The sequence below is a fragment of the Procambarus clarkii genome, chromosome 31 (assembly GCF_040958095.1).
Source record: "Procambarus clarkii isolate CNS0578487 chromosome 31, FALCON_Pclarkii_2.0, whole genome shotgun sequence".
Classification (NCBI taxonomy): Eukaryota; Metazoa; Arthropoda; class Malacostraca; order Decapoda; family Cambaridae; genus Procambarus; species Procambarus clarkii.
The window spans coordinates 14,973,965-14,999,767 of NC_091180.1; the positions used below are offsets into that span (position 1 = coordinate 14,973,965).

General features: G+C 45.8%; 2 protein-coding genes across 2 annotated transcripts in view; both read right to left on the reverse strand.

The window, feature by feature from the left end:
* The window catches only part of LOC123758661 (neuron navigator 2), a 160,002-nt gene that overhangs the window by 85,800 nt on the left and 48,399 nt on the right, over window positions 1-25,803 (reverse strand).
* Window positions 16,189-25,803, reverse strand: LOC123748983 (uncharacterized). The gene is made up of 2 exons (XM_045731096.2): window positions 25,772-25,803; window positions 16,189-16,765 (listed from the first exon to the last, which is right to left on the reverse strand). The coding sequence occupies exons 1-2, from the start codon at window positions 25,801-25,803 to the stop codon at window positions 16,189-16,191; spliced, it is 609 nt and encodes a 202-aa protein (XP_045587052.2).

Here is a 25,803-nt window from a genome sequence, read left to right on the forward strand (position 1 = left end):
TAGTATCCCTTGTGTCTGTTTTCTATTTTGGGGTTTACAAGTTCTTTAAAAAGCTGACTTTGAATCACTGAAAATTACCCCCGGAATTGTCAGCGTATTAATGGCTAGTTGTAGTGCAACTATGACTTTAAGTTATGTGGAGTGAAGGTAATTGTTTAGTGTTGGAGTAGTGTGTGGAGTTGTTGTTTGTGTTTACCTCAGTGGGTGTCGCCAGTCGCCACACCCGCCAGTATAAACACCCCCCCCCCTGTCCCCCCCAAACATTATTGACACAGGCAGCAATAGTGTCAAGTGTTGTTGCTTGGAGGAGCAATGGCTTGTGTTACTGTCTTTACTTGTGTGTTGATGACGCGTGTGTTACAGGGGACGTGCGTATAGTGGAATATCATTAGTGCTCACAATATTCAACTTGATGAGGGTTGGCGGCACTTCTAATGCAACAGTTTGTATACAGACTGTCTGCTGGTGTGTTGGCAGCACTTACAGGCCTCTTTACACCACCAGGCAGTTCAACCCGTCCTCGACTCAAGTCCATTCCATCCAGCGGTCGACCCCACAGACGTATTCATGAACTTTAACATGTTGTTCATTCCAAACAGGAATTTTCTCAAATAGAAATTAATATTATAATATATTAGCATATTGTGCATATATAGGCATAGGTTAGGTTAGGTGTTTAGGTTCTGTTGGCGATTATTTGTATTTGTAGTACGTGGGTGAAGCATTTATAGCGTTGTGATTCGAACAAAAGTCGTCAGTGAAGCACTTGTTCCGGAAGTGTTCGAACGTCATCAGTTGTGAGTCGTGCAGCCCGTCCTCCAAACAAAGATCCAAAAGTGATTCCATGCACCCGCCAAACCCCCTGTTTATGAATGAAAAGCGGTTTACACACGACTCACAACTGCTGACGTTCGAACATATCCGGAACAAGTGCTTCACTGACGAATTTTGTTCGAATCACAACGCAATAAATGCTTCACTCACGTACTACAAATACAAATAATCGCCAACAGAACCTAAACACCTGACCTAACCTGTCCTATGCCTATATATACAAAATATGCTAATATATTATAATATTAATTTATACTAGAGAAAATTCCCGTTTTGAGTGAACAGCATGTTAAAATTTATGAATGCGTCTGTGGGGTTGACCGCTGAATGTAATGGACTTGAGTCGAGGACGGGTTGCATAAACAGGGGGTTTGGCGGGTGCATGGAATCACTTTTGGGTCTTTGTTTGGAGGACGGGGTGAGGCAGTTAGTGTGTAAGTGGTGCTGGTGATGAACCCGTCACCACCTTGGTTCACAAGGTCCTACTTGACTGTATTCTCAATCGACTTGAGAATGGTCCAGGACGGACCGAAACGTCGTCGTCCCTTCACCTTCTAGTGTGTGGTCTGGTCAACTTGACTACACTTCTTCCCTATATGCTGGAAAGCCTCAACTAATGTACAATGACTACCAACGAATTCTCCATTTATCACACACCAAATGTGCTTTTAGATGACTAAAATATTAGTATTATAATGATTGTTATTATTATATATAGAGATGCAGCCAAGGGGATGATGGTTGACCTTTGACCTCGTAGCTGCCGAGCACAGCATCACTTCTGGGCGTGTTATAGTGACTTCCCTGACCAGCCACAGTAACCTCTCCTCCTCAACCTCCCTCCACACTACCTGGACCTTACCTGTAGAGGGTTACGAGAGTTCTCCTACTCCCCGAGCCCGGAGTATACTACTTCCAGTCTACTGGAAGGTTTCCAACAGTCTACAAGCCCCTTCCCTCAGACTCCACCACAGGTGAGTACAGGAGTAGGTTAACACAGGTGGGTACCTGTGTAATGTCTCTGTCTCTCTCTCTGTCTCTCTCTCTCTCTCTCTCTCTCTCTGTCTCTCTCTCTCTCTCTCTCTGTCTCTCTCTGTCTCTCTCTCTCTCTCTCTCTCTCTCTCTCTCTCTCTCTCTCTCCTTTAACAGATGTTCCCTAAACCCAGGAAATCCGATTTAACCCTTTAACAAGAACCACTTCATATAATGACTGAACCAGGTCGTTGATGCATCAAAACGGTGCCCTAAAATGTAAACGGCGGGGACGGGCTAAAAACACTTCCGGTTGTTTGACATCACAGGTTTGTGATATTATGTTCCAAATTGGCATGTGTTTACCACGCAATTTCATGTGTGTCTTGTTAAGGGAGTTTGGTTAAACCGATGTTCGGAATACTCTCTCTCTGTCTCTGTCTCTCTCTTTGTCTCTCTCTGTCTCTGTCTCTGTCTCTGTCTCTGTCTCTGTCTCTCTCTCTCTCTGTCTCTCTCTCTCTCTGTCTCTCTCTCTGTCTCTGTCTCTGTCTCTCTCTGTCTCTGTCTCTCTCTTTGTCTCTCTCTCTCTCTCTCTCTGTCTCTCTCTCTGTCTCTGTCTCTGTCTCTCTCTGTCTCTGTCTCTCTCTTTGTCTCTCTCTCTCTCTCTCTCTGTCTCTCTCTCTCTCTCTGTCTGTCTCTGTCTCTCTCTTTGTCTCTCTCTGTCTCTGTCTCTGTCTCTCTCTCTCTCTCTCTCTCTCTCTGTCTCTCTCTCTCTGTCTCTGTCTCTCTCTCTGTCTCTCTCTCTCTCTGTCTCTCTCTGTCTCTGTCTCTGTCTCTCTCTGTCTCTGTCTCTGTCTCTGTCTCTCTCTGTCTCTGTCTCTGTCTCTGTCTCTCTCTGTCTCTGTCTGTCTCTGTCTCTGTCTCTGTCTCTGTCTCTCTCTGTCTCTGTCTCTGTCTCTGTCTCTGTCTCTCTCTGTCTCTGTCTCTGTCTCTGTCTCTCTCTGTCTCTGTCTCTGTCTCTGTCTCTGTCTCTCTCTCTGTCTCTCTCTGTCTCTGTCTCTGTCTCTGTCTCTGTCTCTCTCTCTGTCTCTGTCTCTCTCTGTCTCTGTCTCTGTCTCTGTCTCTCTCTCTCTCTCTCTCTCTCTCTCTCTCTCTCTCTCTGTCAAACTAGACTTAATATAATTAATTAATGGTCTGGAATCATTGCGACAGCGTGATCGCGGTGTTAGTGCACACGGATTGTGCGGGAAAGCAATTGACGAAGTATAGGGAGATGGATCTTCAATTTCCTGTTGAATAGACTTTTAAAAAGAGTAATTGACTATGAAGTAAAATTCGGACCGTCTGCGGTGAGAGCTTAGTCCCCGCAAAGTACTGTGAAGCCCTAAGGTACTGTGAAGTCCCCCCAGGCTACTGTGAAGTCCCCCAGGCTACTGTGAAGTCCCCCAGGGTACTGTGCTTGCTCCAGCACTCTCTTATTGGACATAAGGGTGTATAGTCCAGACTCCCGGTCTAACCTTGACAACAACGAAACGCCTGGACAACTGTTCCACCAGAGGACGTTGGACAACGCGGTGGGTTGTGGCCACTGGGTCTCCTCCATATTGGTGGCAGGCGGCGCCACTTCAACGGCTGCGACTGACAAGGTTACCGGCGCACTTGTCGCCTCCAGTCACAGACAACTTGGGCGAGTTTTTCCATTTTCCGGTTGAATCTTCGGGGGAAGAGGCGGTGGGCGCCTGACTCTTGTTCCGCCCGAGGTCACTACAAGGTGGTTTTGTGTTATTGCCCAATTGGGGGCTCCAGTTTAGGAGAGGTCATCGCTATTCTGCCGTTAAACAACGACTTTGTTCGAGTGAATTGTGGGGTTCAGTCCCTGAGCCCATTATGTGCCTCTGTAACCCTTTCCGCTACCGCCCACAAGATGGGTATGGGGTGCATAATAAATGAACTAAACTTACTACCCAGAGTTACAGAGCACTTGACGCCTTAAGGGGGGGGGGGAACGGGACTAGTCTCCTGTTATTGTGTACTCACCTAGTTGTGTTTGCGGCGGTTGAGCTCTGGCTCTTTGGTCCCGCCTCTCAACTGTCAATCAACAGGTGTACAGATTCCTGAGCCTATTGGGCTCTATCATATCTACACTTGAAACTGTGAATGGAGTCAGCCTCCACCACATCACTTCCTAATGCATTCCATTTGTCAACCACTCTGACACTAAAAAAGTTCTTTCTAATATCTCTGTGGCTCATTTGGGCACTCAGTTTCCACCTGTGTGTGTGTGTGTGTGTGTGTGTATGTGTGTGTGTGTGTGTGTGTGTGTGTGTGTGTGTGCGTGTGTGCGTGTGTGTGTGTGTGTGTGCGTGTGTGCGTGTGTGCGTGTGTGCGTGTGTGCGTGTGTGTGTGTGTGTGTGTGTGTGTGTGTGTGTGTGTGTGTGTGTGTGTGTGTGTGTGTGTGTGTATGTGTGTATGTGTGTATGTGTGTGTGTGTGTGTGTATGTGTGTATGTGTGTATGTGTGTATGTGTGTATGTGTGTATGTGTGTGTGTGTGTGTGTGTGTGTGTGTGTGTGGTGTGTGTGTGTGTGTGTGTGTGGACACCAACCATCTGCCTCACAGCGTGTTTATCTACTGTGAGGCACATCATATATTAGTCTACCACCGCCTGGCCAAGCTCAGCCGCAAGCTTAGCGTCTTCTCCATCACTGGGAAACCGGGCCACTTCCGGTACAGTGCCGTCGTGGTCCATCAACCAACAACAGCATTGTATCATGCCTTGCAGATGACACTCAGAGTTGTTGGGAGTAGACAATACGGAGGGCATAACACACCCATGTACCTTGAGATCATTCTTGAGATGATTTCGGGGCTTTAGTGTCCCGCGGCCCGGTCCTCGACCAGGCCTCCACCCCCAGGAAGCAGCCCGTGACAGCTGACTAACACCCAGGTACCTATTTTACTGCTAGGTAACAGGGACATAGGGTGAAAGAAACTCTGCCCATTGTTTCTCGCCGGCGCCTGGGATCGAACCCAGGACCACAGGATCACAAGTCCAGCGTGCTGTCCACTCGGCCGACCGGCTCCCCCAACCAAAACAATATACACTAAAACCTTTCCACCACCGCCCTGGGATAGGTATGGGGTGCATAATAAAGAAATGAAATGAAGAAGAACCATATATAAAATCCACGAAAGAAAAGATTTGGGTGTACTCATGTGGGAAGACCTTACCTTTATAGAACACAATAAAGTTGCCGTCACAACTGCAAGAAAAATGAGAGGTTGGATAAGGAGAACCTTTCACAGAAGTGATGCCGTACCACTGATACTTCTCACGATACTAGTACTCTCTAGGGTAGAATATTTTAACACAATAACATCACCTTTCAAAGCCAGAGAAGTTTGTAAAACTGGAGAGCTCGCAGATACCTTTTACTGCTTGAATTCCCACAATAAAATATTTAAATTATCGGGACTGCTTAAAAACCCCTTCAACTGTACTCTTTGGAGCAGGCGAGACACATACAGCATAAAAAAAATCATACACCAATGAAACACTTGCAAGCTATTAGAGAAACTGCTTCCAAATCTGTACACTAAAATAGTTGCTAACGAGACGAGAAGACATGGCAGGAAGTGCAAAATATTCCTGAAAAGTAAGGGTGCAATAGTTAAGCAAACACAAACTTAGGTGGACTTACGTTAAGCAAACAGGTGGAAACTTAGTACCCAGATGAGCCACAGAGACGTTAGAAAGAACTTTTTCAGTGTCAGAGTAGTTAACAGGTGGAATGCATTAAGTAGTGTTGTGGTGGAGGCTGACTCCATACACAGTTTCAAATGGCTCAGGAATCTGTACACTAGTTGATTGACAGTTGAGAGGTGGGACCAAAGAGCCAGAGCTCAACCCCCGTAAGCACAACTAGGTGAGTACACAATTCTGTTTGCAGATGCTGAGTCACACTAACGAGGCTGGAGACTTGATAATGCTCCACGACGGACCGAAACGACGTCGTTTCTGCATTTTTTTATATGTGGTGTTTGGTAAACAGGCAATGTTATATACGTTAAGTGAACGAGACTCTCCAACACTCTCCCTCTAAATATATAACAGCGCCGGGGATCGATCCCCGGACCCTATGATCACGAATCCCGAGCGCTGTCCACTCATCCGGGAGTCGCTTTTCTCGTGCATAACTACTTAGCCTCTCACTAATCCAAGATGGAACTGGATAAACACCTCAAACACCAGATCATCTCTGCTGTGAGTCCTACGTCAGCTCATCAACCTGGTTGACCAGGTTGATGAGCAAGAACCAATCAGGACAAGCCCCGGTGACACACGAACCAATCAGGATAAGCCCCGGTGACACACGAACCAATCAGGACAAGCCCCGGTGACACGCGAACCAATCAGGACAAGCCCTGATGTGCAGCCACCAATCACCTCAAAGGGAGCCCACACATACACATCCTCAACAAACATTCTCTCCAACATTACAAACACACAAACCACGTTAATAATTATATTCCAGTAATAAAGCAAATAATAAATGCAAATTAAAGTTGCACAAAAACACAAAAAACAGCCTTCAAGAAGCCCGTCTCCAGAACTTTCCTTTCTAAACGAGTTTGAATCGAAGGAGCGAGCGGGGCCTAACTGCCCCGGCCGCGTGTACCTGGCTCATGGGGTTATTACCAACCTAATTACCTCGTTCCACGGTTGACTGGGAACACAGGTCGCCGCTAACCACTGCCTTACGCTCCCTCTCATGTATCCACTTAACATGGAACTCTTGATTTATATTTAGTTTTTAGAATATAATAATTATAATAATAATAATAGTAACCCCTTCGAATGTTATTGTTATTCGTTTTCTTTTAATCGGGATGAGTGACGCTGCCCATTAAACGGGGCAAAAAGTTAATTTAAAATCTTGTAATTACAATTATCTATGTTATTATTATTCTGATTATTATTATAGTTGCTTTTAGTATAACTATCGACGACATAATTATTGCAATCATTTAAATACTAACAAAAATAGACAAAACGAAGCCAAAACCATAATATCCGGATACAGACAAGCCCCCGCGCAGATATAATTAACGGAGTTTGGTCACTCGCCGCCCACGTCCCAACCCTTGCATACCAGCCACGCCACATGACAGGGAAGACCAGTGGCTTACCCCACTACATGTGTAGGTGTGTAGGTGTGTGTAGGTGGGCTCGTGGGTGTGTATAGGCCTATATGGCAGATAATTAGTGTGTGTGAGGGTGGTGATTGAGTGCTTGGAGAAGGGTGGGGGTGCCGGGGTGTGCTGGCCACAGTGTTGACCCTACAAATAGCTTCACTGGTGACACAGTCAATCCTGTTAGTAATGGACCGTGTCAGGATATGGGCGGGGAAATATTGTTACTTAATCCTCTACTTGTTTGACCTTTTCTCGTGCAAAACACATAACACATTTTGGTCAAATGAACCGGCATGTTTTTTTATTATTATTATTTTCTACCACAGACGTGGCCAGACATTTACAATGCTAACCAGCATATATACATTTTCTTCTGTCCTCCATGGACAGGGTTAGAGATGTGTTAAACATATAGTTCAAGGGTTTATTGAACACTCAACCACAGAAGGTGATTCGGTACTTTTAAAATGCTAAGCTAACCTACATACGTAAATACATAGATACACAGATTTACGTATGCCCTACATAAAGTGTTCGATGTGTCATTAATGTGCATTTACAAAGGTGAAATGCAATTCTGGCTATGCAAGGCTTCCTCTCCTTATTAACACATGGGACAAACAATTACAACCAAAGTGTTTATCACAAAAAAATTAAAGCCGACGAAATAATGTTTCAGAACGTAACTAAATATTTTCCGGTGTAAAGTAACAAAAAAAAAATACAATTAACCCAACACGAGTTTCCATTTTCTCTTGCAGTAAACTTTAGTTCATATTTTCCTTTACACCTCCATGTTTTTCATGATTTTCCTCTAAAATTCTCTGGTTGAGGTACCTGGTTGATGGGGTTCTGGGAGTTCTTCTACTCCCCAAGCCCGGCCCGAGGCCAGGCTCGACTTGTGAGAGTTTGGTCCACCAGGCTGTTGCTTGCAGCGGCCCGCACATTTAATAACTTCAAAGTGACTTTGAAGTCACTTTCAAGCCTGATCCTTCCTTCCCCTAGTTGCACTTACCTATCAGTGAGCACCAGGGGGTGAGGCCAAGCTCCACATTCCTACCGTGCCCAACCGTCTTCGACTAAAACAGCACACGAACAGACACAACCTGGTACCAACCTCACTACACTAATTTATACACCCAAATACAATAGAGTATTTCGTGGAGGTCTTCCATGGTGGCTGTGGGGCTCGGTAGTTAGGGTGGGGGGGTCCCTGACGGCTCGGGATTCGTAGTCCTGAGGTTCCGAGTTCGATCCTCGATGGAGGCGGAAACAAATAAGGAATATGAAGAATAAGGAGCACAAGGAGCTCACTTATCACTTAAACATCACCCAAAGGAGCACTGAGTGATGTTTAGTTTGAAGATGGAGATGAGATCACCTCCTCAAGCTCACTATTGTCAGTGTCTTAACCACCCACACAAGCACATCCCCGCCACCACAAGCACATCCCCGCCACCACAAGCACATCCCAGCCACCACAAGCACATCCCCGCCACCACAAGCACATCCCCGCCACCACAAGCACATCCCCGCCACCAGCAGCACATCCCCGCCATCCCATACGTTAAGAAAGCAAGTTTTTCCACAAAGCATAATTACCACAGAACAATTGAAATAAAAAAACACAGTATAGAGGCGCTTGGAGTGATGGCGTCCAGGCTCTCACCAGACCACAGCCTCGCCACTCCAAACATATAACTATTTATAAACCACCATTAAAGATCTACCACAGTAAACAGCTTTATTCATAACAAGTAAATAAAGGCGTGGTGTAGGAGGCCGGGCCCCAAGGCGACAGGCAGCTGCTGGCGCGCCAAAAACACATAAATGCTTGCACATGAGGCTACTCTATCCTCCGCCACATGTTAACATTCCCATAAAAACTAGATTCCCAGCAAGAATTCGACACTGTACCCGTCGGCTCTCTCGGCTTAATACCAGATACAAAAAAAATTATGTAGAAATAATGATCATATCATAATACAGTAGTTGGTAATAAAGGGATGTACTGACAAGAGAAGTTGGACCCGGTTACAGTTACACTCCTTGGGGTAACGCAGCCGCCATCTTTAGCTTCCTCGCCTCTTGTGTTATTATTCTGTTATTGGTCATTTATCTGTGAGAAGTAAGACATCTAATAGTTTTATTATATATGATATTTAAAGTAGACTAAACATAATAAACCTGTGTTTGTGTTAAGTGGAGCAAGTGGGTCTCAAGTGACCCCGGACATGTGGGTCACTTTACGCACACACACACACACACACACACACACACACACACACACACACACACACACACACACACACACACACACACACACACACACACACACAGGGCAAGAGGTCTGGGAAAGGAGAGTTGACTACAGAAGAGGGGACTACAGAAGGATAAGGGATTACAGAAGGATAAGGGACTACCTGGGAGAAGTGCAGTGGGAGGAAGAAATTAGAGGAAAAACAGTGCAAGATATAATGAACCAAGTCATATAGAAATGCAAGGAGGCTGAAGAGAGATTTATTCCAACAATAAAGGAAAAAAGCAGGAGGGAATATAATAACCCATGGTTTAATAGACAGTGTCAGGAAGCAAAAAATGAGAAGCAGGAGGGAGTGGAGGAAGTACAGAAGACAAAGGACAGAGGACAACAGGATTAGATGTAACAGAGCTAGGAACGATTACATTAACAACATCAGACGAGTACCGGAAAGAAATTATGAGAATGATATTGCAATCAAAACGAAAAAGCAACCTAAATACAGCCATATAAGAAGGAAGATGTCGGTAAACGATTAAGTGACAAAACTAAGAAAAACACAAGGGGCATATACAGAAAGCAACAAGGAAATCTGCGAGGTACTGAATGCAAGTTTCCATGGAGTGTTCACAACCGAGCCTGAGCAGCTCCCATTGTTAAGACATTACCCTAGACGGGAGATTATCAGATATAGAGGTGACAGCAGAGGAGGTAATGAAACAGTTGACAACACTGGATGCAACTAAAGCGGTTTGACCAGACAAAGTATCACCGTGGATACTAAAAGAGGCAGCGCAGGCTCTCAGCGTGCCTCTGGCAATGATCTTTAATCACTTAATGTCGGGAGAATTGCCCAGTTGCTGGAAGGAGGCAAATGTCGTACCGATTTTCAAGAAAGGAGATAGGGAGGAGGCACTTAACTACAGACCCGTATCACTGACAAGCATCCCCTGTAAAATACTTGAAAGAATAATTAGGCTAAGACTTGTTGCACACCTGGAGAACATTGGGTTTGTAAACAAGCACCAATATGGGTTCCAGACAGGGAAATCATGCCTAACAAACCTTTTGGAATTCTATGATAAAATAACAAATATAAGGCAGGACAGAGAAAGTTGGCCAGACTGCATATTTCTAGACTGCCAGAAGGCCTTTGATGCAGTACCGCACATGAGACTGCTATACAAACTTGAGAGGCAGGCAGGAGTAAGCGGAAAGGCCCTAGTATGGGTGAAGAACTACCTAACAGGTAGGAGCCAGAGAGTAATGGTAAGGGGCGAGAAGTCGGACTGCCGAACAGTAACGAGTGGAGTACCTCAAGGATCGGTGCTGGGACGAATTCTATTTCTAATTTAGGTAAATGATATGTTTACAGGAGTAGAATCCAACCTGGTTGATACCTGGTTGATGGGGTTCTGGGAGTTCTTCTACTCCCCAAGCCCGCCCCTAGGCCAGGTTTGACTTGTGAGAGTTTGGTCCACCAGGCTGTTGCTTGGAGCGGCCCGCAAGCCCAAATACCCACCACAGCCCGGTTGGTCCGGCACTACTTGGAGGAAACTATCTAGTTTCCTCTTGAAGATGTCCACGGTTGTTCCGGCAATATTTCTTATGCTCGTTGGGAGTATGTTGAACAACCATGAACCTCTGATGTTTATACAGTGTTCTCTGATTGTGCCTATGGCACCTCTGCTCTTCACTGGTTCTATTCTGCATTTTCTTCCATGTCGTTCACTCCAGTATGTTGTTATTTTACTGTGTAGATTTGGTACTTGGCCCTCCAGTATTTTCCATGTGTATATTATTTGGTATCTCTCTCTCTCGTCTCCTTTCTAGCGAGTACATTTGGAGAGTTTTGAGACGATCCCAATAATTTAAATACCTGAGCAGCGTCTATGCGTCGTGTCTATGCGTTAAAGCACCTAAATTATTTCAATTTCAATGTTCAACAACGTCCTACATGTCAATGTTCGTGGATGACGCAAAATTAATGAGAAGAGTTGTGACAGATGAGGATTGTAGGATTCTCCAAGAGGACCTGGACAGGTTGCAGAGATGGTCAGAGAAATGGCTACTGGAGTTCAACACCAGTAAGTGTAAAGTTATGGAAATGGAATCAGGTGATAGGAGACCAAAGGGACAGTACACAATGAAGGGGAACAGCCTACCTGTAACGATGCGTGAAAGAGACCTGGGCGTGGACGTAACACCTAATCTATCTCCTGAGGCACATATAAATAGGATAACGACAGCAGCGTACTCTACACTGGCAAAAGTTAGAACATCATTCAGAAACCTATGGAGGCATTTAGGGCGCTTTACACTGCCTACGTAAGGCCAGTCTTAGAGTATGCCGCCTCATCATGGAGTCCCCATCTGAAGAAGCATATAATGAAACTGGAAAAGGTTCAGAGGTTTGCAACAAGACTCGTCCCAGAGCTACGAGGGATGGGGTACGAGGAGCGCCTGAGGGAACTATGCCTTACGACACTAGAAAGAAGAAGGGAGAGGGGGGACATGATAGGAACGTATAAAATACTCAGAGGGATTGACAGAGTGGACATAGACGAAATGTTCACACGGAATAGTAACAGAACGAGGGGACATGGATGGAAGCTTGAAACTCAGATGAGTCACAGAGATGTTAGGAAGTTTTCTTTTAGCGTGAGAGTAGTGGAAAAATGGAATGCACTTCAGGAACAGGTTGTGGAAGCAAATACTATTCATAATTTTAAAACCAGGTATGATAGAGAAATGGGACAGGAGTCATTGCTGTAAACAACCGATGCTCGAAAGGCGAGATCCAAGAGTCAATGCTCGATCCTGCAGACACAACTAGGTGAGTACACAGAACTGTGCCTACCACTCTCCATAGTATATAACAAATCACTGGCAAGAAGGGAACTGCCAGAAATTTGGAAAGCAGCTAACATAGTCCCGATATACAAGAAAGGGGATAGACAGGAGGCACTGAACTACAGGCCAGTGTCCCTAACCTGCATACCATGCAAGCTGATGGAGAAAATTGTGCGAAGAAAGCTAGTGGAACATCTGGAGTGAAAGAACTTTGTAACACAGCATCAACATGGGTTCAGGGATGGCAGGTCCTGCCTCACAGGGTTACTTGAATTCTACGACCAGGCAACAAAAATAAGGCAAGAAAGAGAAGGGTGGGCAGACTGCATATTTTTGGATTGTCAGAAAGCCTTTGATACAGTGCCACACAAGAGGCTAGTGAAAAAGCTGGAGATGCCGGCTGGAGTGAAAGGTAAGGTACTCCATTGAGAACTATCAACATCAGAGGCCCGAGACTGTTCAACACGCTTCCGCTACACATAAGGGACATAACTGGCCGACCCCTCACAGTGTTCAAGAGAACTATCAACATCAGAGGCCCGAGACTGTTCAACACGCTTCCACTACACATAAGGGACATAACTGGCCGACCCCTCACAGTGTTCAAGAGAGAACTCGATAAACACCTCCAAAGGATACTTGATCAACCAGGCTGTGACTTATATGTCAGGCTGCGAGCAGCCGCGTCCAACAGCCTGCTTGACCAGTCCAGGCGTCAGCAACCAAGAGGTCAGGTCAGAGACCGGGCCGCGGGGACCTTGAGGTAAGGGTAGTGGTGGTATCTACAACCCTGTCTGTCTGTCTGTCTGTCACCCTCCCCCCCCCCCTACACCCCTACAAGCTTCCAAATCCTCTTGCTAATCCTGCCTAAGCCCCCTGTCAGGAACCCTTGGTATAGTACCTCCACACCTGGCCACACCTGGGCCACATCTGGCCACACCTGGCCACACCTGGCCCACACCTGGTCCACACCTGATCCACACCTGGCCACACCTGGGCCACATCTGGCCACACCTGGCCACACCTGGCCCACACCTGGTCCACACCTGTCGTGTGTACGTCACCCCCCTCCTCACATATAGGCCTACTGTAGGCCCACATATAGGCCTACTACACTCTTGTAAGCATAGTAGCTGTTGAAGAGACTCGAACCTTTGATGGCTATAGAATTATCTCATTAATAATATTCCTCATATTAATACTATTCCATTTTATTATAATATTATCATAATATTCCAATATTATTATATCATAAATAATATTCCTAATAGTATTCCTTGTCAAGGAGCCTGACAGCTGGGTGGACAGCGCTTCGGATTCGTAGTCCTGAGGTTCCGGGTTCGATCCCCGGTGGAAGAGGAAACAAATGAGCAAAATGTTTCTTTTATCCTTATGCTCCTGGTAACTTAACAGTAAAATAGGTACCTGGGAGTTAGACAGCTGCTACGGGCTGCTTCCTGGGGGTGGAGGGCTGGTCGAGGACCGGGCCGCGGGGACGCTAAAGCCCCGAAATCACCTCAAGATCTCTCAACTAATAGGTCGCATTTTGGACGTTGTGGCAACGTTACAAAAGCAACGGCTCGCAAATATCTACGTTTTCTACGCATCGGACTCAATATCTTTGGTGGGTTATCTTGAGATGATTTCGGGGCTTAGTGTCCCCGCGGCCCGGTCCTCGACCAGGCCTCCTTTGTGTTACACACCTCCAGGAAGCAGCCCGTAGCAGCTGTCTAACTCCCAGGTACCTATTTACTGATAGGTGAACAGAAGTATCAGGGTGAAAGAAACTCTGCCATTTCGTTTCCGCCTTCACCGGGGATCGAACCAGGAAGCTCTGGAGTACGAATACCGAGCGCTGTCCACTCAGCCGTCAGACCATCGCTACACTTGAGGAGAATTTTGTGTGTAAATCTGTGTATATTACTTTAGCGTTCTGCTGACCATTCCTTCCCGCCGTCCCATCCCAAATCCTTATCCTGACCCCTTTCCAGTGTTATATAGTCGTAATGGCTTGGCGCTTTCCCACTGATAGTTCATTCATTGTCTTAATGGCAGCTGAGGCCATGTCTAAGACCCAACATGGCGCCTGTGTCTCACCCAGTACCGAGGGAGACCCAACATGGCGCCTGTGTCTCACCCAGTACCGAGGGAGACCCAACATGGCGCCTGTGCCTCACCCAGTACCGAGGGAGACCCAACATGGCGCCTGTGTCTCACCCAGTACCGAGGGAGACCCAACATGGCGCCTGTGCCTCACCCAGTACCGAGGGAGACCCAACATGGCGCCTGTGTCTCACCCAGTACCGAGGGAGACCCAACATGGCGCCTGTGTCTCACCCAGTACCGTGGGAGACCCAACATGGCGCCTGTGTCAGCCCGCCCCTCACAGTAATCAGTATTCTGCCCACCTCTCCACACACACTTCGACCTAATAACTCTACACACACATTCCGTTTCACAGTAAATATGACAAAAATGTTGTTTGAGTTTCTGGGTTTAAAGACGGATCAAAACAGTCGTAATATTCAAATTTCGAACGCGTCAATTAAGACATTCTCGAACGGACAGAAAGTTCGTAAAGTGACATTATTGCCCCGTTAAGAGATGCTCGTTAAAGGCCAATGGCCATAACGATTAGCGATGTCGTACAACGGGGAAGTAGATGCCGAGATCTGATTTTTTTTTATTTACATTGTAAATTCCACCCCGCCCAGCCACGCCACCTGTTGCAAGTTGCAATGGTGCCAACCACTGCATGTAAACTGCCCCCGTTACAGTGACTGGGTGTAAACTACCCCCGTTACAATGCTCAACTGTGCTAGTGATAACGGCAAGTGTTAATTAACTATGTAAACAATGGGTACAGAGAAACGGTTGGTGTAAGTTTACCCGTTGAGAAACAGGCCAGTCAACGGCACGTGGGAATTTGGCGGGTAAAACAGACCGTTAAGTCACCTGTTTATGAACATTCAAATTTTAAAAACAAACAAGAATGTTTCGAATAAATTTAAATAAAAAAACGGACACAATAGCCGAAATAAAATAATAAATATACAATCGTTTCATAGGATTAGATTGTTATCTAATCCAATTAGACTTAATTAACAAATTAACGACTGTTTAAGATCTCCGATGGATATATATATATATATATATATATATATATATATATATATATATATATATATATATATATATATATATATGTCGTACCTAGTAGCCAGAATGCACTTCTCAGCCTACTATGCAAGGCCCGATTTGCCTAATAAGCCAAGTTTTCCCGAATTAATATATTTTCTCAAATTTTTTTCTTACGAAATGATAAAGCTTCCCATTTCATTATGTATGAGGTCAATTTTTTTTATTGGAATTAAAATTAACGTAGATATATGACCGAACCTAACCAACCCTACCTAACCTAACCTAACCTATCTTTATAGGTTAGGTTAAGTTAGGTAGCCGAAAAAGTTAGGTTAGGTAAGGTTAGGTAGGTTAGGTAGTCGAAAAACAATTAATTCATGAAAACTTGGCTTATTAGGCAAATAGGGCCTTGCATAGTAGGCTGAAAAGTACGTTCTGGCTACTAGGTACGACATATATATATATATATATATATATATATATATATATATATATATATATATATATATATATATATATATATATATATATATATATATATATACATACACAGTCGGTGAATTGCGTAGGGTATAGGTATAGGGTATATGATATATGGGTATAGGTATAGGGTGTATGATATATGGGTTATAAGTATAGGGTATATGATATATGGGTATAGGTATAGGGTATATGATATATGGGTTATAAGTATAGGGTATATGATATATGGGTTATATGTATAGGGTGTATGATATATGGGTTATAAGTATAGGGTATATGATATATGGGTATAGGTATAGGGTATATGATATATGGGTTATAAGTATATGATATATAGGTTATAAGTATAGGGTATATGATATATGGGTACAGGGTATATAACGCTGGTCATCGATAGTTTAGATATGACAGATCAGGTGTTTGCTCCGGTTTACACTGCTCCTGTTTACATTACTTCTGTTTACACTGTTCCTGTTTACACTGTTCCTGTTTACACTGTTCCTGTTTACACTGCTCCTGTTTACACTGTTCCTGTTTACACTGCTCCTGTTTACACTGTTCCTCTTTACACTGCTCCTGTTCACACTGTTCCTGTTTACACTGTTCCTGTTTCCACTGCTGTTTACACTGCTCCTGTTTACACTGCTCCTGTTTACACTGTTCCTGTTCACACTGTTCCTGTTTACACTGCTCCTGTTTACACTGTTCCTGTTCACACTGTTCCTGTTTACACTGATCCTCTTTACACTGTTCCTGTTCACACTGTTCCTGTTTACACTGATCCTCTTTACACTGTTCCTGTTCACACTGTTCCTGTTTACACTGCTCCGGTTTACACTGCTCCTGTTTACACTGCTCCTCTTTACACTGTTCCTGTTTACACTGTTCCTGTTTACACTGCTCCTGTTTACACTGCTCCTGCTTACACTGTTCCTGTTTACACTGCTCCTGTTTACACTGTTCCTGTTTACACTGCTCCTGTTTACACTGTTCCTGTTTACACTGTTCCTGTTTACACTGTACACAACTGGACGACACAAACATTGTACATAATTATGAGTGAAGATAACAGAAAGAGCGATAACGACTATTATAATAGATGCAACAATGATAAAAGCGCTGACTACCTGTGATCAAGCTCCTGGGCCCCCACTCTGCCTCACCTGTAAAGGAAACCAAGTACATTAGTGTTTTATTCAGGTAAATTACAGGCAAATGGGACACCAGAATACGCTTTTTGTGCTGTGCCTGTACTTCCAAGCCCCTGTACCTGTACTTTGGAGAAAGTGACGATACTGTAAGATCAAGCAGCCTGTAGTGTGGGGTCCACACAGTCAACGTCCAGAAAATGGTCAATTTAAAGTAGTTTATCCTAACCTAGCAGAGGACCCAAAACAGAAAACGGGAGTGTACGTCACTTTCACCAGCCGCTTCCATTTTCTAGTACAACAGTTCTGGGTCTTATGTAACGCATACGAGCGAAAAGCGACGTTCTGTGTAGGACAGGTTGAACCACCCCGGCCTCTGGTGATTGGTCGTGTACCCTCTGAACCAGCAGTAATTGAAAGCCTGGATGTAAAGTCACTGGCGGACAGTGTTCAGGGAAGAACATGGCGGGGAATAACTTACCCGGCCACTGTACAAGACTCCAGCCCAAAATCCCAACATAGAAGAATAAGTGTCAGAAGACCTTTGGCGCCTTACCAGAGACTAAGTTACAAAGTGGCCGTCACTCGCAGGCTCTTGTTCGGCACACGAAGCCTTTTAGGCTTATTGAGGCCCAACAATTGGCCTTCCCCAGGATGTGATCAACAACACTTGACGGTAGAGCGACGGTAGAGCTTCATGCTAGTCGGCGTTCAGTCCCCGACCGTCCACAAGTGGTTGGACACCATTCCCGCCCTCCGTCCCATCCCAAATCTTTATCCTGACCCCTTCCAAGTGCTACATAGTCAAAGTGGCTTGGTGCTTTCTCCTGATTCCTTCCCTTCCCAGGTACCTATTTACTGCTAAGTGAACAAGACATCGGGAGGTCCCTCTCCGACCCTCTCCAGGATTACACCAACTAACTCCTAGGTGCCTATTAACTGCTGGGTGAAGAGAGGCATTAGGCATAAGGAGAAGTAAACAATCGCCTACGTCCTGCATGGGAACCGAACCCGGAATGTTGCAGTTGTGAACCGCGGGAATGCATTCCAATCGTTAACGGAACGCGGAGGAGTGAGAAGGTCGGGTGTGTCAGAGGGGCCGCGGTGAGAATAAGAGAGTTACCCCCTATAATGTGGCGGACGGACTGCGTGCTCTCTGGCGGGCGGGTCAGTACGGCCTGTGGAGCAACACGTCGGCTGAAGAATAGCAGACAGACTAAGAGTGTCTCATCCTCTAGACACACGTCCTGACTGGCTATATAGTCCTGAGAACAGGAGCTGCAGGGTAGATGAATGTTAGGTTTGACCCTGTGGTACTTTAGAACTGTACAGGAGTACACATGAGTACAGTGATCAGCAGAGTGGATCAGCAGAGTGGACCAGCAGAGTGGACCAGCAGAGTGGACCAGCAGAGTGGACCAGCTGAGTGGACCAGCTGAGTGGACCAGCACAGTGGACCAGCACAGTGGACCAGCACAGTGGACCAGCACAGTGGACCAGTACAGTGGACCAGCACAGTGGACCAGCACAGTGGACCAGCACAGTGGACCAGCACAGTGGACCAGCACAGTGGACCAGCACAGTGGACCAGCACAGTGGACCAGCACAGTGGACCAGCAGAGTGGACCAGCACAGTGGACCAGCAGAGTGGACCAGCAGAGTGGACCAGCAGAGTGGACCAGCACAGTGGACCAGCACAGTGGACCAGCACAGTGGACCAGTACAGTGGACCAGCAGAGTGGACCAGCAGAGTGGACCAGCAGAGTGGACCAGCACAGTGGACCAGCACAGTGGACCAGCACAGTGGACCAGCACAGTGGACCAGCAGAGTGGACCAGCACAGTGGACCAGCACAGTGGACCAGCACAGTGGACCAGTACAGTGGACCAGCACAGTGGACCAGCAGAGTGGACCAGCAGAGTGGACCAGCAGAGTGGACCAGCAGAGTGGACCAGCAGAGTGGACCAGTACAGTGGACCAGCACAGTGGACCAGCACAGTGGACCAGCACAGTGGACCAGCACAGTGGACCAGCACAGTGGACCAGCACAGTGGACCAGCTGAGTGGACCAGCACAGTGGACCAGCACAGTGGACCAGCACAGTGGACCAGCACAGTGGACCAGTACAGTGGACCAGCACAGTGGACCAGCACAGTGGACCAGCACAGTGGACCAGTACAGTGGACCAGCACAGTGGACCAGCTGAGTGGACCAGCACAGTGGACCAGCACAGTGGACCAGCACAGTGGACCAGCAGAGTGGACCAGCAGAGTGGACCAGCACAGTGGACCAGCACAGTGGACCAGCACAGTGGACCAGCACAGTGGACCAGCACAGTGGACCAGCAGAGTGGACCAGCAGAGTGGACCAGCAGAGTGGACCAGCACAGTGGACCAGCACAGTGGACCAGCAGAGTGGACCAGCAGAGTGGACCAGCACAGTGGACCAGCAGAGTGGACCAGCAGAGTGGACCAGCACAGTGGACCAGCAGAGTGGACCAGCACAGTGGACCAGCACAGTGGACCAGCAGAGTGGACCAGCAGAGTGGACCAGCAGAGTGGACCAGCAGAGTGGACCAGCAGAGTGGACCAGCAGAGTGGACCAGCAGAGTGGACCAGCAGAGTGGACCAGCACAGTGGACCAGCAGAGTGGACCAGCACAGTGGACCAGTACTGGGCCACGTGGGAGATTGGAGGAACCTGGTTGATGGGGTTCTGGGAGTTCTTCTACTCCCCAAGCCCGGCCCGAGGCCAGGCTTGACTTGTGAGAGTTTGGTCCACCAGGCTGTTGCTTGCAGCGGCCCGCAGGCCCACCACAGCCCGATAGGTCCGGCACTCCTTAGAGAAAATGATCTAATTTCCTCTTGAAGATGTCCTCAGTTGTTCCGGACATCTTCAAGATATCCGGAACATATTTCTTATACTCGCCGACATATTTCTTATACTCGCCGACATATCAAAGTCCCTTGAGACAGTCTCGGTACAAAGATATATTCCAGTTAAACTTTCTATGTAAAACAGATTCGCTTAGTTACTGTCTGAAACGCATAGATTATTCTCCAATCTTTCTCTTATGGAATTATCTGTCATTAATGCTACAAGTCAACTCTCAACACTGAACTAGGATGATTGAACACATGTGTCTAACGAAATTGTTCATCGATTAACGACAGGTTTAACGAATACACAGATGACCAATGGCAGTATATGTGATAAGGGCTTTCTATATGGTAATGAAATAATAATTAGTGTTATGCAGGTCGGCCTTTGACGAGTGCCTCAGAGGTAGACTAGAGGTAGACCAGAGGTAGACTACAGCCTGAGAGGTAGACAACAGCCCCAGAGGTAGACTACAGCCTGAGAGGTAGACCAGAGGTAGACTACAGCCTGAGAGGTAGACCAGAGGTAGACTACAGCCTCAGAGGTAGACCAGAGGTAGACTACAGCCTCAGAGGTAGACCAAAGGTAGACTACAGCCTGAGAGGTAGACCGAAGGAAGACAATTTCCTCACAGCCGCAAGAAGGAACGTCTCAAGACATTACAAGCCGGGGCTCAAGAGCTGGAGCCCAACCCCCCCACACGCCTGTAAGTACGTGAGAACGAACATAAAACCAGACTCCACGTTTCTGCCCCCCCCCCTCCTGGGGCGCAGGGAGGGGGGGGGGCAACTGGCAGGGGTGAGTCATAGCTTCCTGTTACCCCCGAGGGCAGGGGGGGGGAGGGGGAGGGGAGGAGGGGGAGAGGTGAAGGATAGAGACCAAGGATGGCAAGAAGGAAGAAGTGAGAGTAGAATAACATGATAGCAGGGGGGGGGGAGGAGGGGGAGGATGGGTGGGGGTGTGTAGGTACTCACCTAATTGTGTTTGCGGGGTTTGAGCTTTGGCTCTTTGGTCCCGCCTCTCAACCGTCAATCAACAGGTGTACAGGTTCCTGAGCCTATTGGGCTCTATCATATCTACACTTGAAACTGTGTATGGAGTCAGCCTCCACCACATCACTGCATTCCATTTGTCAACCACTCTGACACTAAAAAAGTTCTTTCTAATATCTCTGTGGCTCATTTGGGCACTCAGTTTCCACCTGTGTCCCCTAGTGCGTGTGCCCCTTGTGTTAAATAGCCTGTCTTTATCTACCCTGTCGATTCCCTTGAGAATCTTGAATGTGGTGGGTGGGGTTTCTGTACTAGCCTTTTTGTGTGTACTCACCTGGTACTTACCTAGTTGTGTTTGCGGGGGTTGAGCTCTGGCTCTTTGGTCCCGCCTCTCAACCGTCAATCAACAGGTGTACAGATTCCTGAGCCTATTGGGCTCTATCATATCTACACTTGAAACTGTGTATGGAGTCGTGTGTGTGTGTGTGTGTGTGTGTGTGTGTGTGTGTGTGTGTGTGTGTGTGTGTGTGTGTGTGTGTGTGTGTGTGTGTGCGTGTGTGTGTGTGTGTGTGTGTGTGTGTGTGTGTGTGTGTGTGTGTGTGTGTGTGTGTGTGAGTGTGTGTGTGTGTCTTTACTATTTGTACTGGCAGGATGAAGGTGTTAGCTCTTGGACCCGCCTTTCTTATGTACTGACTCCCGATCAAATTTAGTCATATCTACATTTTTTTTTACCCAGACTAGGGTTCATAAGGGCCGTCAACTGACGGACCTGGTGAAACTGCAAGCAAGAGCTGTTATCCTACCTCAGCTCATCTGAAACCTGCTTCTAGAAACTCATTTATTTCCCGAGAACATCATAATACTACACATAGGATCATGTATCTACCTTCGACGACCCGAATAAAGAATAATTCAAGACCTTGAATACCACATACGTCAGACCATTTTGAAAAATGCAGCGCCGGTGGAGAAAGTTAAGAGGTATGCCAGGAGATTGGTCCCAGAGCTGAGAGGTATGAGATACCAGGAAAGTAATTGAATCTCACGTCACTAGTTGACAGAAAAGAGATGCAAGAAATTATACAAAATCTCAAGGCAATAGAGATTAAGGCAGACAATGGCAGATGTGTACAGTGGTACACGAACACGGGGTCAAAGGTCACGGGGTCAAAGGTCACAGGGTCACAGGTCACGGGGGTCACGGCTATATACCCCACAAAGACGTTCATGGACATGTTAATTGATATTTTCAGTGACAAAACAGTGAATTTAAGATAACGACGAGAAAGTGATATCCCAGAATGACTAACCACACAGGATCAGGAGCTGGGATATGACGACTAAGCTAAGGTACGGTGCCCAACCACTTGGACCACCGGGGATCGAACTCAGCCCTGTTAGAAGCAACGTCATCGTTCCATCCACCAATAACATGAATGGACAAATGCATAAATGTAATCCAGAAACGTTATGCGTGTTAGGAGGCTTACCTTGCTATGATTTCGGGGCTCAATGTCCCCGCGGCCCGGTCCCCGACCAGGCTTCCTGGCCAAGAATGTAAGACTGTACAAGAATGTAAGACTACAAGAATGCAAGACTGTACAAGAATGCAAGACTGTACAAGAATGTAAGACTGTACAAGAATGTAAGACTGTACAAGAATGTAAGACTGTACAAGAATGTAAGACTGTACAAGAATGTAAGACTGTACAAGAATGTAAGACTGTACAAGAATGTAAGACTGTACAAGAATGCAAGACTGTACAAGAATGCAAGACTGTACAAGAATGTAAGACTGTACAAGAATGTAAGACTGTACAAGAATGTAAGACTGTACAAGAATGCAAGACTGTACAAGAATGTAAGACTGTACAAGAATGTAAGACTGTACAAGAATGCAAGACTGTACAAGAAAGCAAGACTGTACAAGAATGCAAGACTGTACAAGAATGTAAGACTGTACAAGAATGTAAGACTGTACAAGAATGTAAGACTGTACAAGAATGTAAGACTGTACAAGAATGTAAGACTGTACAAGAATGCAAGACTGTACAAGAATGCAAGACTGTACAAGAATGTAAGACTGTACAAGAATGTAAGACTGTACAAGAATGCAAGACTGTACAAGAATGCAAGACTGTACAAGAATGCAAGACTGTACAAGAATGCAAGACTGTACAAGAATGCAAGACTGTACAAGAATGTAAGACTGTACAAGAATGTAAGACTGTACAAGAATGCAAGACTGTACAAGAATGCAAGACTGTACAAGAATGTAAGACTGTACAAGAATGTAAGACTGTACAAGAATGCAAGACTGTACAAGAATGTAAGACTGTACAAGAATGCAAGACTGTACAAGAATGCAAGACTGTACAAGAATGTAAGACTGTACAAGAATGTAAGACTGTACAAGAATGTAAGACTGTACAAGAATGCAAGACAGTACAAGAATGCAAGACTGTACAAGCATGTAAGACTGTACAAGAATGTAAGACTGTACAAGAATGTAAGACTGTACAAGAATGCAAGACTGTACAAGAATGTAAGACTGTACAAGAATGTAAGAATGTACAAGAATGTAAGACTGTACAAGAATGTAAGACTGTACAAGAATGCAAGACTGTACAAGAATGCAAGACAGTACAAGAATGCAAGACTGTACAAGAATGTAAGACTGTACAAGAATGTAAGACTGTACAAGAATGTAAGACTGTACAAGAATGTAAGACTGTACAAGAATGTAAGACTGTACAAGAATGTAAGACTGTACAAGAATGTAAGACTGTACAAGAATGTAAGACTGTACAAGAATGTAAGACTGTACAAGAATGTAAGACTGTACAAGAATGTAAGACTGTACAAGAATGTAAGACTGTACAAGAATGTAAGACTGTACAAGAATGTAAGACTGTACAAGAATGCAAGACTGTACAAGAATGTAAGACTGTACAAGAATGTAAGACTGTACAAGAATGTAAGACTGTACAAGAATGCAAGACTGTACAAGAATGTAAGACTTTACAAGAATGTAAGACTGTACAAGAATGCAAGACTGTACAAGAATGTAAGACTGTACAAGAATGTAAGACTTTACAAGAATGTAAGACTGTGCAAGACTGTACAAGAATGCAAGGCTGCACAAGAATGCAAGACTGTACAAGAATGCAAGACTGTACAAGAATGCAAGACTGTACAAGAATGCAAGACTGTACAAGAATGCAAGACTGTACAAGAATGCAAGACTGTACAAGAATGCAAGACTGTACAAGAATGCAAGACTGTACAAGAATGCAAGACTGTACAAGAATGTAAGACTGTACAAGAATGCAAGACTGTACAAGAATGCAAGACTGTACAAGAATGCAAGACTGTACAAGAATGCAAGACTGTACAAGAATGCAAGACTGTACAAGAATGCAAGACTGTACAAGAATGTAAGACTGTACAAGAATGCAAGACTGTACAAGAATGCAAGACTGTACAAGAATGCAAGACTGTACAAGAATGCAAGACTGTACAAGAATGCAAGACTGTACAAGAATGCAAGACTGTACAACAATCACCCTGTGCACCTTTTTGTATATAAATAAATAAATACAATAAATATATAAATGCACACACACTAGTCGACTGAAGGGTGAGAGGCGGAGCCCATGAGCTTGACCAAGCGTAACTTGTGAGTGTTTAACGGTCAAGCGTAAAGGTTGAGAGGCGGGACCAAAGAGCCAGAGCTCAACCCCCGCAAACACAACTAGGTGAGTACACACACACACACACACACACACACACACACACACACACACACACACACACACACACACACACACACACACACACACACACACACACACACACACACAACCTTACCCCCCCCCGCCCCCCCCCTGCAATTTTCAGAACATTGCAGTGCAAGATACGTACATGAGTCAGCAATAGAGGTATCTTGTCTACTCAACAAGTACTCAACAACCCCACAACCACAACCACAATCCCCCTCTCCCCCCACAACCACAACCCCCCTCTTCTCCAGTGGATGGCAGCACCATACTCAAGTAACTCTGAAACTGACAAGCCGAAGTCTTAAAGATGAGTCAGTGAATGAGGAAGTGAATGAGTGAGTCAAAAGGCTCCCAACTCATACCTCATTTTTCACGACATTTTCTGGTCTTGCATGAACGTTGATTGTGCAATGTGAACCCGGAGAATGTTGCAAAGCTGGAGTGTGAACACACAAAATAGTGAGGTTCTGGGCAAACACCATTTTCTTGATGATTTTGCACAATAAATTTTCTCCTTGGCTTTTCCAGGACTTTTCCTGTCCGATAGTGAGGGTGTGAGTGAGTGAGTGAGTGAGTGAATGGGTGAGGGTGAGTGAGTGAGTGAGTGAGTGAGTGAGTGAGTGAGTGAGTGAGTGAGTGAGTGAGTGAGTGAGTGAGTGAGTGAGTGGAGAAGTGAGTGAGTGGGTGAGTGGAGAAGTGAGTTAACAACATTCGTGAATTCAGACACACACACACACCCACGTGTTCACAGGTGGAAACTGAGTACCCAAATGAGCCACAGGGACGTTAGAAAGAACATTTTCAGTGTCAGAGTAGTTAACAGATGGAATGCATTAGGCAGTGATGTGGTGGAGGCTGACTCCATACACAGCTTCAAATGTAGATATGATAGAGCCCAGTAGGCTCAGGAACCTGTACACCAGTTGATTGACAGTTGAGAAGCGGTACCAAAGAGCCAGAGCTCAACCCCCGCAAGCACAACTAGGTCCACAGGTACACAGAACTAAGACAATATACACGTGCATCATAATATAAGTTAAACAGAGGACGCCAAGCACAACACAATATATCTCTCCAGCACTACTTATGGCTCAAGCAAACACTATATGGTGAAAAACTTATGTGAAGGAGAGGCGTTGGTTTGGAAAATTGAGGTTGTGCGCGTGACTAAGTACCCTGGGAGGGTGTGGACCTTATACCACCGCTTATTAAGGGCGCTTTACACTACCTACGTGAGACCAGTCTTAAGAGTATGCAGCGCCAT

What these genes read in the sequence shown, in the direction of transcription:
- LOC123748983 (XM_045731096.2), bottom strand. Translation starts at nt 25,803, where the DNA reads ATGGCGCTGCATACTCTTAAGACTGGTCTCAC. An exon ending in ACTCTTAAGACTGGTCTCAC is followed by an intron (nt 16,766 to 25,771) that starts GTAGGTAGTGTA and finishes TGTGTCGTCCAG; the next exon opens with TTGTGTACAGTGTAAACAGG.